This window comes from Colossoma macropomum, unplaced genomic scaffold (assembly GCF_904425465.1).
Source record: "Colossoma macropomum unplaced genomic scaffold, Colossoma_macropomum, whole genome shotgun sequence".
NCBI lineage: Eukaryota > Metazoa > Chordata > Actinopteri > Characiformes > Serrasalmidae > Colossoma > Colossoma macropomum.
Genome location: NW_023494810.1, coordinates 18,142,723 through 18,159,326, shown reverse-complemented (window position 1 = coordinate 18,159,326; position 16,604 = coordinate 18,142,723). Strand labels below are relative to the sequence as shown.

At 37.8% G+C, this 16,604-nt stretch overlaps 1 protein-coding gene across 1 annotated transcript; it reads left to right on the top strand.

Moving 5' to 3' along the window:
* Positions 1-845: 845 nt before the first annotated feature.
* Positions 846-14,870, top strand: gnl3l (guanine nucleotide binding protein-like 3 (nucleolar)-like). Its single transcript, XM_036559093.1, has 15 exons — positions 846-923; positions 1,017-1,057; positions 1,556-1,669; positions 1,822-1,938; positions 3,128-3,211; positions 3,328-3,463; positions 3,857-3,960; positions 6,014-6,158; positions 6,802-6,889; positions 6,979-7,156; positions 12,289-12,431; positions 13,238-13,374; positions 14,056-14,213; positions 14,326-14,500; positions 14,678-14,870. Exons 1-15 carry the CDS (start codon positions 911-913, stop codon positions 14,743-14,745), a joined length of 1,701 nt encoding a protein of 566 aa, XP_036414986.1. The 5' UTR covers positions 846-910; the 3' UTR covers positions 14,746-14,870.
* Positions 14,871-16,604: the final 1,734 nt, after the last annotated feature.

Sequence of the window (16,604 nt, the reverse complement as noted above, 5' to 3'; positions counted from 1 at the left end):
TCTTCACAGGTTAGCGGTTAGCGGTTAGCTCGCTGTACAGCTACAACTGTCATTTATTTATTTATTGTAAAATGGATAGTTCTGGTCCTAAAATCTGATTGGCTGAGCCACATTCGAAGCCTTATAAAATCCATTTTTCCACATTCCAAATTTCCCTTCAGACTGTTAAAACTTTAAACGCCTTTTTTTCTCCGATTTCATTTGTATAATGTCCTGATTTATCTCATATTGGTTCAGTTGAGTGCTTCAAACTCTATATAAGGATTTTTAGAAATGTCTATGGTGAGAATTAACTGAATTAACTGATTTTTACTTGCAACCATAGCCGCAGAAAAAGTGGGCGGTCGGTGTTCAGCTCTATAGACTACTATTTTGTTGAAACCACTCTGCATGACATTGTTTACATCTTGACCTCTTGATTGTGCAGTTTTTTTTTTGTTTTTCGTTTTTTTGTAGAAATTGATGGTATTCTCCTTGAAATTGGCAATGAGGTGCACAAAAGTAAACTGATAAATTTTATATTATATACGTATTATAATGTATAAATTGATATGTATTTTATCTATTATGTTATTGTTAGTTATTTTATCTATTATGTTATTGTTAGTTATTGTATAGTTATTGTTTTTTTTACTGACAAAAAAAATGAGTAAGAGAAAATTAAACAAAGGTGTGGTCTCTGACCTTTGCACAATACTGTACATAACACAACACATCATATATTAAACTCAAATGTTTGCCAGAATGCAACTTTTATTACAACTTTTATTGTTAACTAAAGCAAATTTAAAATTCACATAGGAAGTGGATAAACGTATTTTCGTACATTAGGACTTTTATGCTGAAGTGCGGTAGCAGCTTGTCTCTGCTTCACTCCACTGCTGCTGCTGGTCTTGACACACGTGCGTTCATGTCCAAAGCGAGTGAGTATAAGAACGCCAATTTAAATTTTCAGTTCGACGTAATAGGAACGTGATATTACATCAGTATGACCATTCTGTCTAACTCTGCTACAGAACAGAAACGAGCGAAGCGGCTCGGATTTTGTGGCAAAAAGGTATGTAGCTAAAGTTACTAGCTTGTCCGTAGCTGTTGTTGTTCCCCACATCTATTCCGACAAGCCACGCCCTCCTGGACGCGTTGTAGAATGTCGTACCGCATGGGTCCACTGCTCTGGTCCTAGAGGGCCAGTGTCCAGGACAGCTTTATGGTTGCCTTACTCAAACACACCCACTAAACCTGGCAGTTAACATATGAGTTTGAGCAGGTAAATCACCAAATTGTGCTGGACACCGGCTCTCCAGGACCGCAGGTATGCTCACCTCATACAGCTTAACAGTCCAGTCCTAATACAGGAGGGCAAGATGCTACGAGCCATTCCCAGCACAGGAGGGCGGGACTAATGCGAATACGGGTGGGGAAAAAACAACGATTTAATTCGTGTGGTCCATCACTGCAGGCCATTGCTGTCATTATTCAACTGTATACATATGGAAGTAGGAGTAGACACCTAAATGAACAATCTGCATCATGTTGGAAATTCGTCTTTTTAAAGGCTAAAGATGGACAGCAGACAAACTCTCAAGGAGGCAGAAGAGATCCTGGTCTGCCTAATGTCCGAGCCTTTAAAGAACACCACCAAAAACAAGATGAGCTCAGACAAAAAAGGGTAAGATGCAAATTAATAGTTTATAGAACCTAAGTTTATGAAACATTTTGTAGATTGTAGAGCAAATGGGTATAAGATAAATTTAGAGGTTGTTAGTTTTTTGTAAGTGATATAAACTATGCCTGTAAAGTTAGTGTTGTTGATTGTCTCAGCTGGAAGAGCAGCAGGAGAGGCAGAAGTTGTCCAGAGAGAGGGAGCTCATGAAGAGAAGAAGTCTTGACAGCTTCCAAAAAGACATCCAGCAACGACAGAGAGGCTTCGACAAAAGGGTCAGTGTCCGTCTTGGCAGAGTACACCCTTTAAAGTAAACGTGAAATTAGCATTGACGTTGTGTTCCTGGTCATTTTAAGCATGATTTATCATACCATACCATTTAAAAGGCAACATTTCTGTTTTAAATGATTTTTGATAAAAGTGTAGAGTCTCTTTCCTGCCTATTCTGAGTTCTGAGTTTTCACTGTGCACCTGTGGGTGTTTCACCTTCCCATTCTTTTACCCCACCTTTCATCGAGCAAACTTAGCTCTGGTTTGGAGACTCTGATGCCACATAAACATGCCACGGTACGGAAGGAAAATGAAATGTGATTTCTGATTCATGTTGACCTTAAAAATTAATGTAGGATTTCAGTACTATAATTTGAGTGCAATGATTAGTCTTTCTTTGTTGAGATGGTGACAACAAAGACAGTAAAATGTGGCCAAAGCCAGGTGGAGTAAAAGAATGTGTACTTAAACTTTGCAGTTACTGGATTCTGGCTTTATTTTGTTTTGACTGTTTTTGATTCCTCTGACCAGAGACATGTAGAAAGTCCTTGAAATACACATGCTCTTGCCCTTGAATCAAACTCTGGAATAATATATGACTTCGTAGGTCAACAATATGATGTTGGTGTAAGTGGCAGCTGCTTTATTTATGTCTATTTAACAGTGCGATACCCAACCAATTAAACCACACCAACACTGTGTATAGCATTTGTTTTAAAGCAAGTTGAAAGCTCAGTGATTTGTGTGGGAGACAATTTTTTTGAATAGCAGAGAAAAACATGAATCTAACTATTGTGAACAGATGGATCTGTGTGTATAAGCAGAATTGTGTGTATTAATTTGATAGTTCTTATGATATCCCTAAGCCACTTCTCTTGCTTTTAATGAAACACATGAATACTGCTTGTCCTCAATCTGCCTTGCCACTGTGCTTCCAATAATACAAAGGTGTACCAGCTCTTTTTTTTTTATATTCTTTCTTTTTTCTTTCTCTCCTTCATTGCACATAACTGTTCATGTAATATTTCAAATGAAAATTGGTGAAACTTTAACTTGGTTTTAAATTAATCATTTATTTATGGAATATTCTGATAAACAGCTTATTTAGTTTGAAGTAATGACTGAAACTATACATATTCTGATGGCACCTGTTAATACACTTATCCTTTGTGCTTTCTGCTTTTATGTGTGCAGGAAATAGAAATGCAGAATTTAGAAAAGCATGTCAATTTTGAAAATGAGAATTCACGGAAGGCATACTACAGAGAATTTAAAAAAGTAAGTGCTTTATGTATCTGACCTGGATTTGACTGATTCATGTTTATAATATTGTCAGTCCTTAATTTGTTGGCTTTGAAATTTTATTGTTTTGTTAATTGGTGATGTCTGAGCAGGTGATTGAAGCTGCTGACGTTATTTTGGAAGTTCTGGATGCCAGAGATCCTTTAGGCTGTCGCTGTCCACAGGTTGAGCAGGCTGTGGTCCAGAGTGGAACAAACAAAAAAGTTGTTCTTGTCCTTAATAAAATTGGTAAGCTGGAACCAGATTAAACCAGCCATAAAATGGGAATAAACATGCCATAAACATGTATGCTGGGAATTTGAAATAGACATTAAGGTGCTCAGATAATATCAAACCCAAATATTCATGCTGTTTTTAAAAGTTGAGTTGGTGGTATATGAACTTTGTTAAAATTTCCAGCCATGTCATTCACTCCCCAGTCCATACAGTCTATTTGTGGAATACAGTATGAAGGCACAGTAAAAAGCTTTGTTTAATTTTTTAGAGATAAAGAGTGGCTTGAAAATTGTTATGTAAAAATTAACTGATTGACATGGCAAGTTCGCATCAGGCGAAAACATTAAATACAAGAAGGAGAAATAGCAAATGTTTAAAAGTTTCTAAATATTTATATTCTTTAAGACTTGGTGCCCAAGGACATTGTGGAAAAGTGGATTAAGTATCTTCGCAATGAATTCCCCACTGTGGCCTTCAAAGCATCAACACAGCAGCAGAACAAGAACTTGGTGAGCATGAGTATACTTGTGTAAGGGCATAAAATCTTAACCCCTTAAAGTCTAGAATTACTATTAGGTTATTAATCTCAAGACTTCTCATGTAGTAGCTAGTGTATTATTCAGTATTCCAATGTGAAACAAATGTGTAAGTAATGTAGTTATAAATGTGAGAAATTAAAGTGCAGACCTGTAGGGTTTAAGGTTTTTTTTTGTTTTGTTTTTTTTTTTAAATCTGTGAAAAATATTTCTGCAAACAATTTCATATATCTCAATTACTTTCTCTTTTTTCCCCAATAATGACATTTAAAAGTAGTGTTTTATATTTTCTTTTTTCTCAGGTGCCTTTTATCATTTTGCTGTGTGGATGTGGACCACAGCGGGATGATTGACAGACTCTGTGTACATTGTTAACACAAAGTTGATGTTGGCTTCCACCTGCCAGCTTCTTGTTTAAATTCTCCTGTTTCACCTTAAATGGTGCAGCAAATATTATAGTAACTGCTGTATCCTTTGAGGTGGAATGGGAAAATTGGAACAAGAAGCTGGCAAATTTGAAGCAAACTTCAGCCTCATATTGCTAACTGTAAACTTGTAACTCCAAAATGATTTGATGACTGGCATGCTATCTCCCTTTTTGGGGGAGGCAGGTGCCCTATAGACAATGGAAGAAAGGCTCTTAGGGGTCTCTGAATGGCTGAATACCCACCGTGATTGCACAGAGGCTATTGCATTAGAGGATGCCACAGTTTGTATTTAACAACGTAGAGCGGTATTATCTGTGCATTTCTTACATATTGATCAATTTTACAGTCGTTTTCCAGAGAATTAGATTTGCCACTTTTTAATCATCGTGACTGAGACTCAGCTGTTAACAAACATTAGATAGCTAGCTTTTATCTGGCTGGTTAACCAGGTCTACCTAACAGGTTTTATCTATACACGGCGGGAGTTAAACATGGGGAAGTCAGTGCTTATTGACAATTTAAAAAATGTCAATGTCTCTTATCATATAAAATTATAAAAATAAATTTGTAGCTGTCTTGCATCTTAGATGCAAAATATTTGATGACAGGTAGCTAATGTTGATGCTAATGTTAAATTAGCTAGATAACAAAATTAGCTAACGTTGGCCTGCACATTTTGCTACATTCTCATTGCTCTCTGCATTACTGAATAGAGGGTGAAATGAAAACAGTGACTGTTATTTAAAAGTAAAGAAAGTAAAAATTTACTTTCTTATCATCCATATTGCCTCCAGTAAGTGTCGGGAAAACTGTTCCTTTCAGCTTGAGTCAGCTGGCAAGTCCAGAGCTGTCCTGAGCCCAATTTTAAAATCAGTTGTGCTGATTGTACTGGGTGTCACTTCAACTGCAGAAAGAAAACTGAGCCATTTTAATTTGGTCAGATTATTTGGAATAGAATTGAGTGAGTGATCATTCTTCCTCTTACGTCCAAAAGCTGAGCATTAATGAGTGCCAACTCCTGGTAACTAGAAGGTTAGTCAAGTAGAGTGATGCAGAGCATGTGAAGTGTGGGAGGGTCAGTTGATTTCACGGTTGAATATACACCACAAAATAGCTTATGATTTGCTATTGTCAAATAATGTTACCTGTGACATCTTAGATCATGCCAGATAAAGTGTAATTCCTAAACGGTGTTTAGGGGGCAGTACACAAAGAAAAATTTAAAATGTAGAGGTCATTTTATGCACTCTGTAATGCCCAATAAATGTTGGACTGAAGCAGAAGTATAAAGATAATCACATACTTCCTGGTAACATTTTAAGTAAGGAAGAAAAAATACTGTGCTAGGCCTTTAAATGTTACCACACGTATTGAACTATCACTACATTTTTTTACACCATTTGTATGAAATAAGATACCACACTGATTGTGTTAAAAGTAACAAATATGATGTCTCTAGTTAGACACAGAGATATAGACAGGGTCTTGAGTTGTCAAAAAAGATATTACATCAATCTGCTGATGCCCATGTTCAATTCTACTGTGTAACAATGGAATTATTTATTTAATCAGCTGCTGTTTGGTGGTCTCTTCTACAGAAGCGAAGCCATGTGCCAGTAACCCAGGCCACACCTGAGCTGCTTGGCTCCAGTGCGTGTGTGGGGGCCGAATGTCTAATGAAGCTGCTGGGAAACTACTGCCGCAGCCAGGACATCAAAACCACCATAACTGTTGGAGTGGTGGGTGAGTGTCATACTGCATCAAAAATCTAACCCATTACATTTTTTCAAAAGTAATAAAGTGGTTGTTGTTTTTTGTTTCTGTAAAAAGTGAAGGGATCAATACTTTTACTTAAATAAAAACGTAAATAAAATTATTAAAATTTGCATTTAACTGATCATAAAAAAGGGTGACACGGTGGCACAGTGGGTGGTGCTGTTGCCGGTTGCTTATGTACTACTAGGCTGCTCCTACTGATTTTAGCAAGGTTTGTCCAATTTTTATTGATTACATTGTATCATACAGAGTTGTCAACCACATGAGCAAGTTTTTAAGATTTCTTAAATGATTTGTCTTTAGACAAGTGTATGATCATTTAGGTATGCAGTTTGCACCATGCTAATTAGCCACGCTCAGCGGAAAAGGCTTTATCTGAAAACATGGTGGTCGAATTTATAACTGTTCTTACATTAGCAGATGGCGATCTTGATATTGATATGCTTTCATACATTAGCCTTGTAGCTCCAGTACAAAACTAACTAGCAACCTTTGGACACTGCACGTCTTACCTGACAACAGCATTTGGAGTGGGAAAGGGGGAAAAATGTATTTTTCTCAGAGCATACACTATCATTTCTCACAGCGGTGCCCTCATGAATTTCTTTAGGTTTTCCTAATGTTGGAAAGAGCAGTTTAATTAACAGTTTGAAGCGGGCACGAGCATGCAGTGTAGGAGCAACTCCTGGAGTAACAAAGTGAGTAGAAACCATCACTGATTGTTATTGTGTATTCAGAGATTTTGTTTTTTTAATTTTTCTAAATGTGTGTTATATGTTGTTTTCAGGTGTCTACAGGAGGTACATTTAGACAAACACATCAAACTGCTGGACTGTCCTGGAATTGTTATGGCAACGTCAACCAGTGATGCTGCGATGATCCTGCGGAACTGTGTGAAGATCGAACAGTTGGTGGATCCAGTCCCAGCCATTGAAGCCATATTAAGACGCTGCAGTAAAAAACAGGTAGCTACATATGTCTTAAGAAATCTGAAATTATTTTATTAATTTATATAATGATGTTATTGGTATCATAAACAATCCTCTAAGGCACTGCTTGACAGATGTGAGTTTAGATGGGCTAAAATTCCAACAAGCACATGTATTTCAGTCAGGACTACTTCGTCAAAGAAAATATTTTGTTTGTCTGGGATCTTCCTGCCCTTCCTTTCCTCTTAAGGCAGGGAGAGCAGTAGAAAGACCCAGGGCACAGAACAGTGCAGGCATCAATGACAACATGAAGCTGAGTAAGTCAGACCCAGCACAAAGGAGGAGTTGGGCTGGAGACAGGTTTCAAAATGGCTTGCAGAGGAAGCATGAGAATGGGCAGGCTAAAGCACCTTAAAGGCAGAGTATATGATTCTGGAGAATGATGGTTGATATTTGAACTCAACAGCAAAACAATTACACCCTTCCCTTCAGGGTTCATTCAGAAGTTCTGCCCCCAAATTCTTTGGGACACGCATTGCCAAGGTAAATGACACTGAGCTAGCAAACTTGTTTTGTTAGATTTTCATGGCCATAAAACGCTTTGCAAACATTGTACAGACAAATATTATGATTTAAGGTTAGAGCCAACAGAGACACAGCAAGTAATGTAACTGACGTTAGCTAGGTTGTGGTTTAGTAAACCCACTAGTCTCTACAAGTGTTGCTGCAAAGCTAACCAGTTGCTATCACAAACGTTAGCAAATGAGACAAAACAGTGACCTATTGGTTCTGTGAAATAGCAAAAGTAAGTTAATGTTTCACACCTGTGTCCTCATCCCTTTTCATGCTGTTCAACTCTCGATGAAGCAGAATTTTCCCTGTCCACCTTCAGTGGTGCAGCAGTTACATTCTGGTGCCTCATCTTATCAAATAGGAAGCCAACTTCAGCCTTGTCAACTCTCAGGAGGTCTCTCCACCATTGAAACGCCTTTGCCTGATGTAAAACCTTCTTTCTCAATCTTTGTTCTGCTGGTGTTTTCCTCTTTGGTTGTTTCTTGGCAATCTCTACTTTTTGATGATGCGTGGAGTTTAGCATATAGTAGAGGATTGCACCACCACGGATTCCCGCAGGACCTGGGGGACCCTGCACAATATCTTGCGGCGTGGGTCTAATTTTCAGTGTTGCGGGCTGGAATTCAGGCAGGAGTGGGCAGAAGCACGCATGAAGAGAAATTCCGCAAATTAATGAGTAGCCTAAATAAAGTAGAACGATCACTAAATCATAAATGTAAACAATATAACAGTAAAACAGTCATTCTCGAGCAACCGATCTCGTGAAATTCCCATAGGTCACACATACAGCTTTTGCGTGGCATGAGCAACACAGAAAGTCTTGCTTTTCATTTCGGTGCCCATGGTAAGTGGTCTGTGCTTTCAAACAGGCTGCGCGTGTTAAGCACTGATGGACTAGACCCGGGGCAGTTTTTTCTGCACACGGTGCGCATCACGCAGCTAAATACACTGAAATAAGCCATGAAAATCTATGAAAATTAAACAGAAGACCATATAAAAACTTAAAAAAGCAATTTTTATGTAATTTATGATGAAATGCTAGCAAAACATTCCGTGCTGCAAACAGATCTCACGATTGGTCCACCAGGCTTGAAACTTGCCTAATCACAAGTACAAATGCTGTCCAAGACGAACAAATAAACCGTGTACATTTATAAAATATATACTTGTTGAGCAGAGTGATTGATGTTACCATTTATCCGTCTGGAAACAAGAATGTCAGTATATATTTCTCGCTGCTCCGCTCCACAGCACAAACGCTGTAAATATGGAAGGACGGTGCGTCCGAGCTGTAGCGCTTGCGCTGCCGCATCACTCAGGCCACGCAGAGGTAGTGTGTGTGAATCACACGTTAGAGAGATGGCGGAGCCTTCAGTTTGATGGCCACAGATGCCCAGCGGAACACCAAAAATAAACCCTGTGGTTTAATACCTGCTTTGTGTTTACGGGGAATAAATGGCATTTGGTGAAGTTACTTCACAGTGAGCCTGATGACCATGACTGCCGGTTATTTCACCAGAAGATAATGTTTTTGTGATTAGACTGTGTCAGATATTGGATGTGCGCAGGCGGGAACGGGACAAATTGTTTCGCTTGAGGGTGGGAGTGGGCCGTCTGTTCTATGTGGACAGCTAGCCTGTCTGAACTATGGCTACGCTCAGAGTCCATTTCAAATTTCTGCATACCTTTTCGTGGACTGTTTCAATCGCCTCTCGGGGAAAATAACTCCTGTTGTTGTAAATAACAAATTGTTTCACTTGAGGGCGGGAGCGGGAAAAATGATTCCGATTTTCTGCAGGAACGGGTGGGAGCAGGCTAAAAAACAGTCCTGCGCAGGTCTCTAGCTCATGGCCCCAACTCTTCCCTCTGTCCTGTGCATGAGCGAGAATGCCTCCTGTTGCTGATTGTCTGGAATAGTGTTGTGTAACTCACTTTGAACCACTTGGTTTGTTTCTCATTTACGAACACAGAACTAGCCGTCTGTTCTGTGTGGACAGCTAGCCTGCCTGAACTATGGCTACGCTCAGTTTTTGGAGTCCATTTCAAATTTTGTGGACTGTTTCAATCGCCTCTCGGGGAAAATAACTCCTGTTGTTGTAAATAACGTCTGTTTCAAAGCATAACTGGCACAACTTGGTGAGGACTGGTGACTTGGTGACTGCTTTTCTCTTAGTTCCTCATCAGGCCACCATAAAAATAGAAGAAAAACGCATGTTCATTTGCAACCTTAGTGAAAAGTATGTCAGCCGTGGTTGCCATTATTTTTTGTCTGAACCTTATTAATACTTTTATAGCAAGCATTTGAGAGATGTACCTTTAAACACCTCTGCTGTCAAACACCATTTGAAACTTTCCTTTCTTTGTATGAAATACCTTATGATGCGGAATATACCACACTTTGGAGCATAGTGACAGCAATTCATCCTGTGGCACTCTCTCAACATAGCCTTGGTCAGGAACCTCTGTGTATATTCCTTGTGTAATTACTTGCCCTTTTCCAACTTCTGTTTCAATTCTTTAACCCTTTAATATTATCACAAGTACTTTCATTAAAATCACCTTACTAACTGCAATTCTGTTAACAGTGACCGAGAAGTAAGAGCATGTTACTAATCCCTTGAAGGGGACTGTTAACTACCTGCCAGATCAGGATTCTTAGAAGGGCTCAGAAACAAAATAAAAAACAAATTGGTTTGTTCTGAACAGATTGGCTGTATACAGCACATCTGCACTCTTAAAAATATGGTTCTTCAAGGGTTCTTTAGTAAAGATAAGGATTCTATATAAAACGAAGAACACTCAAAGAACCCTTTGCAGGATTAAAGGGTTCTTTGCATCAAGAAAGGGTTCTTAAGAATGCGCTATACATGGTTCTATATAGAAGCTTTTTGAAAAGGTTTCTATATAGCACCCAGAAGGGTTCCTCTATTGTTATGCTGTCAAGCTTGTAACAATAGAAGAACCTTTTAAGGTGCTATACAGAACCCATTTAAAAAAAGTTTTATATAGAACCATCTACAGTGCATTCTCCATCAATCTGAAGAACGCTTTTACAATGCAAAGAACCCTTTAATCGTTTAATCAAAAAGGGTTCTTTGAGTGTTCATGGTTCATTAACCATTTTCTTTACTAACGAACCCTTGAAGAACCATCTTTTTTAAGAGTGCAGTATAAGTAAGTAATCAGGATGGGAAACTGCTACACCAGGTAGTTGTATTTGTATTACTAAAGACATATTCAGACAGACAAATCAGTAAGTTGTTCCAAAATGTAGCTGTTGAATAGGCCATGATTATTTACCAGAGCAGGCCTGATTATCTGTTTGATACATGAATTAATGTGAGGTTTATGTTGAGAAATCTGTAAGCTTACCTTGGTTCATCTATGAATTGCGTAGAGACATAGTCAAAAAGGCTGATGACACTAATTGAACTAAATCCAAAAGCATTTGTGAATTTGGAGGTAATACACAGTTATTGTTGATTCTTAGTAAGTTGTGGGCTGCACAGAACTAATGGCACAAGCAAGATATTTGTTTGGGCTGGTCCAGAGGCCTGACAACATCCAGGCATTTGGACTGTAGGAACATTTTTAATTGTACTCTCTGTACATAAAATATGTTAAACCACTTTAACAAATGGATTATGGTAAAATGAAAGACATAATTTAGTTAGATTTTGCTGGTCTCTGTTAATGTCTACTAGGCTTGAAGTGGATTTGGTTTCTTAGTTTGTTTACTTCAGAAAGTTACTACATAGACAACATGGTTAATAAAGTTCAGCTCTGCTGAACAGTCTGCACAATACCAGTTGTACAATAACATATGTTTCAAGTGAATTGAGATTTAGATGGTTTAGCAAAGGCAAAGTTTGATTCAGCAAAGGTATAAAATGCTAGCTAACTTTGTTTGGCTTATTTAATCTGCAGTTTTTGTACACAGTGCTTAGTATGCAGTCAAAACAGTTTCTACAAACAGCAAATGAAATCAGATTTTAGCAAACACAGGAAACAGAGATATCTTTGGTTATGATGTGCTAATGGTCAGGTCTACCACACAGATGAATCCAAATCTGTCATTTAACAGCAGGTCACTTCGCAAAATGGCAAAAAAATTAATCTCCAAAGCCATGAAGCTGATCAGCTCATCCTCACACAATACCTCTGCAAGAATAGCAAAACCACCTCCCACTGCAGTTACTGTAACAGAGTTTTTAACCATACAGTATTATCATTTGATAGGCTACCTGTTACCACTAATGGAATCTATCCATTAGAAATGTTATGAGGTTATGTTTATGTTTTTGTACACAAGATGATTCACAATTTATAGACCCTCAGAGGCAGCTGTTTGTTAAGAGTCTCAAAACAGTGAAATAGCTTTTTTCTGTGCTGATGAATTTGCATGTGGGCCATTTAATGACCGTGTAAACTGGATAGACTAGTGACTGCATAAACTAAATAAACTGTGGGTTAAATAAACTCTTTCATTTCACAGATCCAAATTATCACAAATATTCAAATAATAGTAAGCTGTTGGTCTAGTCTAACTAAAGTCTTTGGTGGTGTGTTTTTTTTGTTAATTTTGCTGTTTGTAGATCATGGAGCATTATGGCGTTCCAGACTTTCACACTGCTCTGGAGTTTCTGGCGCTTCTGGCCCGTCGCCAGGGAAAACTGCGGAAGGGTGGTTTACCTGACATTGACAAAGCTGCCAAGAGCGTCCTAATGGACTGGACAGGGTGGGTTTAAAACATCATGTGCTTTAACATCACAGAGTTGGACTATGGGCCAAATGTTTGGAAGCAGCACTAACTTTGTAAAAAAAAAAAACAGTTTTATAAAGAGTAAATTTTATCAAGAGATAACAGTAATATGTGTATTAAGCCAGAACATATGGGTTTGGTCCTAAATATATGCAGCAGTAGTGTTCCTAGGAACTGATTGTAAGGCTTGGTTCCTGCTGATTCCTCTCAGAGTTTTATTGCAGCTTTAAACATTTCCACTTGATTGCTCCATTCAGACACTTTTGAAGGCTTAATCAACTCAAACAGGAGTGTTACTTTGGGAGTGTGTACAAAATCAAAAACCCAATGTAAGGAATTAGAAATCAGCACTGCAAACCAATGAAATGTTCTAGAACAAACTTATTTGGAGAAACTAGATGCCAATAAATATGTTAGAAAATGAAGCAAATGAAGATAAGATTAAGATAGATAAAAAAAAAATTCTAATATATAAATTAGAAATTGCTTCCATTCTTCTGGCCTGTAGTGCATTTTAGACTGTTTGATATCTACTTAGTTATTTTAGCCCTCCCTAAAAAATATTTTTTCTTGAAACCTAAATCCATACTAAGACTTTGGAATAGTCATTCGTGTAAATGTTGACTGGAAAGGGTGATGGCTTCTAACTCTTATGTAGCAAATAGCAGAGATTTATTTATTTGTGGGCTAACTTGGGATAAGTTTGTTAAGTAAATTGTTTTTTATTCAGTTTAGCCTGTCTACTGGCTGTAGTTGAATTGTTTCCATCTGTTTGTTTACAGAGGACGTATCAGCTACTTCACACACCCTCCAGAAACACACACACTACCCACACACGTCAGCGCGGAGATTGTTGCTGAGATGGGCAAGGAGTTTGACTGGGATGAACTGGAGAAGGGCAATCAGGAGACTTTGGCTGGTACATTTTCACTCATGTTAGTCTGACTACTAGGGCAGAATAGAATTTTAGTGTTTGCATTGCTACGTATTGCACTTGTAATATTCCTTGGCTTGCATTATTTTCACTGAAATGTATGTTTGTTGGGTCATTTGAATACCTTGATTAATCAAAGAACCACAGAACCTCGTGTGGAAACATTAGGTTCAGGATGCTCACACAACACTAGGAACATTTTTGCATTTTGGAGTTTCTCATGATTGCAAAAAGTAATATTGTGTTAACAACTAAATATATTGTGCAGCCCTACCTGTTCATCAGGGCTGCTAGTATATCACTTGTTAATTGTTATCGTGGTATCAGCTTCCACAGTACTGATGAGCAGATATAAGTCAGACCAATCACTGAATGATTTACTGTGTGCTGTGAGCACCCTGAGCAATGGCCTGTATTCTGCAATATTGCAATCCACATTGCAACTGCAATATGTAATTGCAATTGTTTTTATTTACGTATTGTATTATTTGAACAAATAATTATATATTAATATATCTTTTATTTACATGGCCATGCATACATACAGGTGTGTCTGTATGCTATGAGGTGTTAGAAAAAAGACACGTCAAAAGGTAGGCTGCTCCTAGGAGTCCCAGGAATGTTATCTAAACAACATTTTATAATGAAGTTTTTTGTTTGTTTTAGAATGTAACTCTGTGGATATGGAGATTGGCTTCTGCATGGCTACCTTAGGAGTGACTCAGGCAGGTCAGGAAGAGCCAACAGAGTTAGAATTGGAAGTCGAGGAAGAAACAGATGCGCAAGAAATAAATGAGTCTATGGATGCAGATCAGGATCCAGAGGTACATCGCTATATCGTTTTTCCACTTTCATATTATTTTAGTATGTTAAGAAGTATCATATAAAGTGTAGGTAAGTACACCTCACATTTGTTTTTATCTTCCTTCATTAAAGTTTGGACGTATGACGGTAGAGCTCAAAGAAACGAGAACAAAATCTGGCGGAGCTGTGGAGACTCAGGCACCGAAACCTGTGGATTTAAGAGAGATCCTGGATGTTGATCCACTTCAGCAGGGCCAGGCACTTCTTGCTGCTAGCAAGAAGAGAAAGAAACAGCAAAAAAGAGCAGGTACAATACATGACCTCCCTTGCTTTGCACATTTTTTTAATCATTCTAGCAAATTTGCTGTTTTGTTCACACAATTGTTGGCAGTTAATCTGAACACAGACACCCATGTAATCAGGATTTGAATGTTTGTGGTTCACTGGTAGATATTGTTTCTGTTTTTTTTTTTTTTTTTCACAGATAAACTTGCCACCAAACTCTCCGATTCTCTCACATCAGCCATGAATTTCGCCTTTTTGGATAGCTGAAATTACAAGAAATTCTTGGAAGGAACATTACTTTGAACACTGCTGCTTATATACACTTTTGGCATGTATATTCAAATTACGTACATGGTGTTGAAAGCCAATAAAAAATGAATTGCTGATTCTTATCAAATGTTGCTACATACCTTCAAAGAAACAGGGGAGAGGGGGGCACAACCTAACACATTTTGATTTCTGCTAAACTATTTTTAAACTATTTTAAACTATTTTAACAAGCAAGCTACACATCTCTCCTACAAAAGGGAAAGTTAATCTTTGCTTCGGGTACCTATCATTTGGGAATAATTCAGATGAAAGTGGCATGAATTTAAATGTTACAGCTTACCTAACACATGGGGTTAATTGAAACAAACCTGAGGTACCTGTTTTAACATTAACTCAGAAATTGACTCAGAAATTGATTTTGAGAAGTTTTGAGTTGTTTAAACCAACTTTACAAGCAAAATAAATAATTTATGCATTAAAAAGATGATTAGTGAAAGCAGTCATATCAAACGCTGGAGTATTTTTTTTTATTTAGACCTCAAAGTAGAATTGCACAATTCAACAGTATGTACTTATATCATTGTTTTCTTTAAGAGGCTCGGAGGCAACACCATGTTACAACAAACCCTGATGAGAAGGTTGGCTCACTCTCAGGGTGTGATATTTATGTGCTTCAAAATGGTACTTACATTACAGGCACCAAGAGGGTGATTAAAATAATGGTGTGAATTACACGGACAACTCGGTAATCGAAAAACACTTGTAGTAAGAAAAAAGTTTCATGAGACACCTAATGTTTAAGGTGAATGGCCAGATAGCTGTCAAAATCTGCAGATCACATGGTGGGAGTGTGACCAAAAGCCCATTCTACTTGAATCTGTTTAACTACATTTAAAAAGCTGCATTGCATTTTAATCCCGCTAGATTCTGCCCCTTGTTGTCATACTAATATGTATAAAACCTCTGTTCGTTCTATTACTAATGTAATTGTTGCTGTTGGTAGAAATAATTCAAAGCTCCAATTACCTACTCTGCCTTTCAGCGCGTGAAAAGTGTTTCATAGCGGCTGTACAGTCGTTTGTCTGTGTCAGCTGAGCAGCTGTCTTTTCTTTCTTGGCAAGAGTTCTTGCTTAATAATAAGCCACAATTTACCCAGAGTTGGGTAGATAAGCCTAAACTGTTCTCCATTAAAGGTTTCCTTCAATGTATTAATGATTCAAGTAGAAGTAAAAAAGTAGATGTCATAAAACAACTGGAGCTAAAAAGAATCACGTGTAAAACTCGGAAGTACTGAGATTCCCTTAGAACTGCATTGGGAACTTCTTAGTACATCCAGCATCTATCAGCATAGAAACTTAAGTTGGTTAAGGCTGTTTTCTCTCATATAGGACTCTTCTGGGCTAAAATGCTCAAGGGTAATTCCATCGTTTTTTTCCCAAATTTCTGCATAATTAAGTCATAAAGATGTAAACAAAGTCATTCGGTTTGTGAAATGCTCCATTCAAGAGAAATTTGCCAAGTCAGAATCTGAAGCATTTAATGCCTCTGAAAGCTACCTCCATTGAAAACCTTTACATGAAATGGTTATGAATGGGTTGTCTGATGTCTAAGACATTATGATAGGACAGTTTTGAGAAAGTTTTGGCCGAAAATGTATTTCATAATTTCATCCATGACGGAAAGGTACATGCAAGGCGTTCTCAGGCAAAATAGTACCCAATAAAAAAGTTGTTTTTTTCTGGATTTACCACTATTTTACGATTATCAACATTATCGTCATATAAAGAAAACACTACCTTCTCTGGACAGTAAGAGGTTATATTTGTATTGTTGACGTTGCAAGCCTTGATTCATGT

Bases quoted from the DNA above. Each gene is read 5' to 3' on its own strand.
- gnl3l (XM_036559093.1), top strand. The intron at 3,961-6,013 runs GTGAGCATGAGT...TCTCTTCTACAG, and splicing joins AGCAGCAGAACAAGAACTTG to AAGCGAAGCCATGTGCCAGT. The intron at 6,890-6,978 runs GTGAGTAGAAAC...TGTTGTTTTCAG, and splicing joins GCAACTCCTGGAGTAACAAA to GTGTCTACAGGAGGTACATT.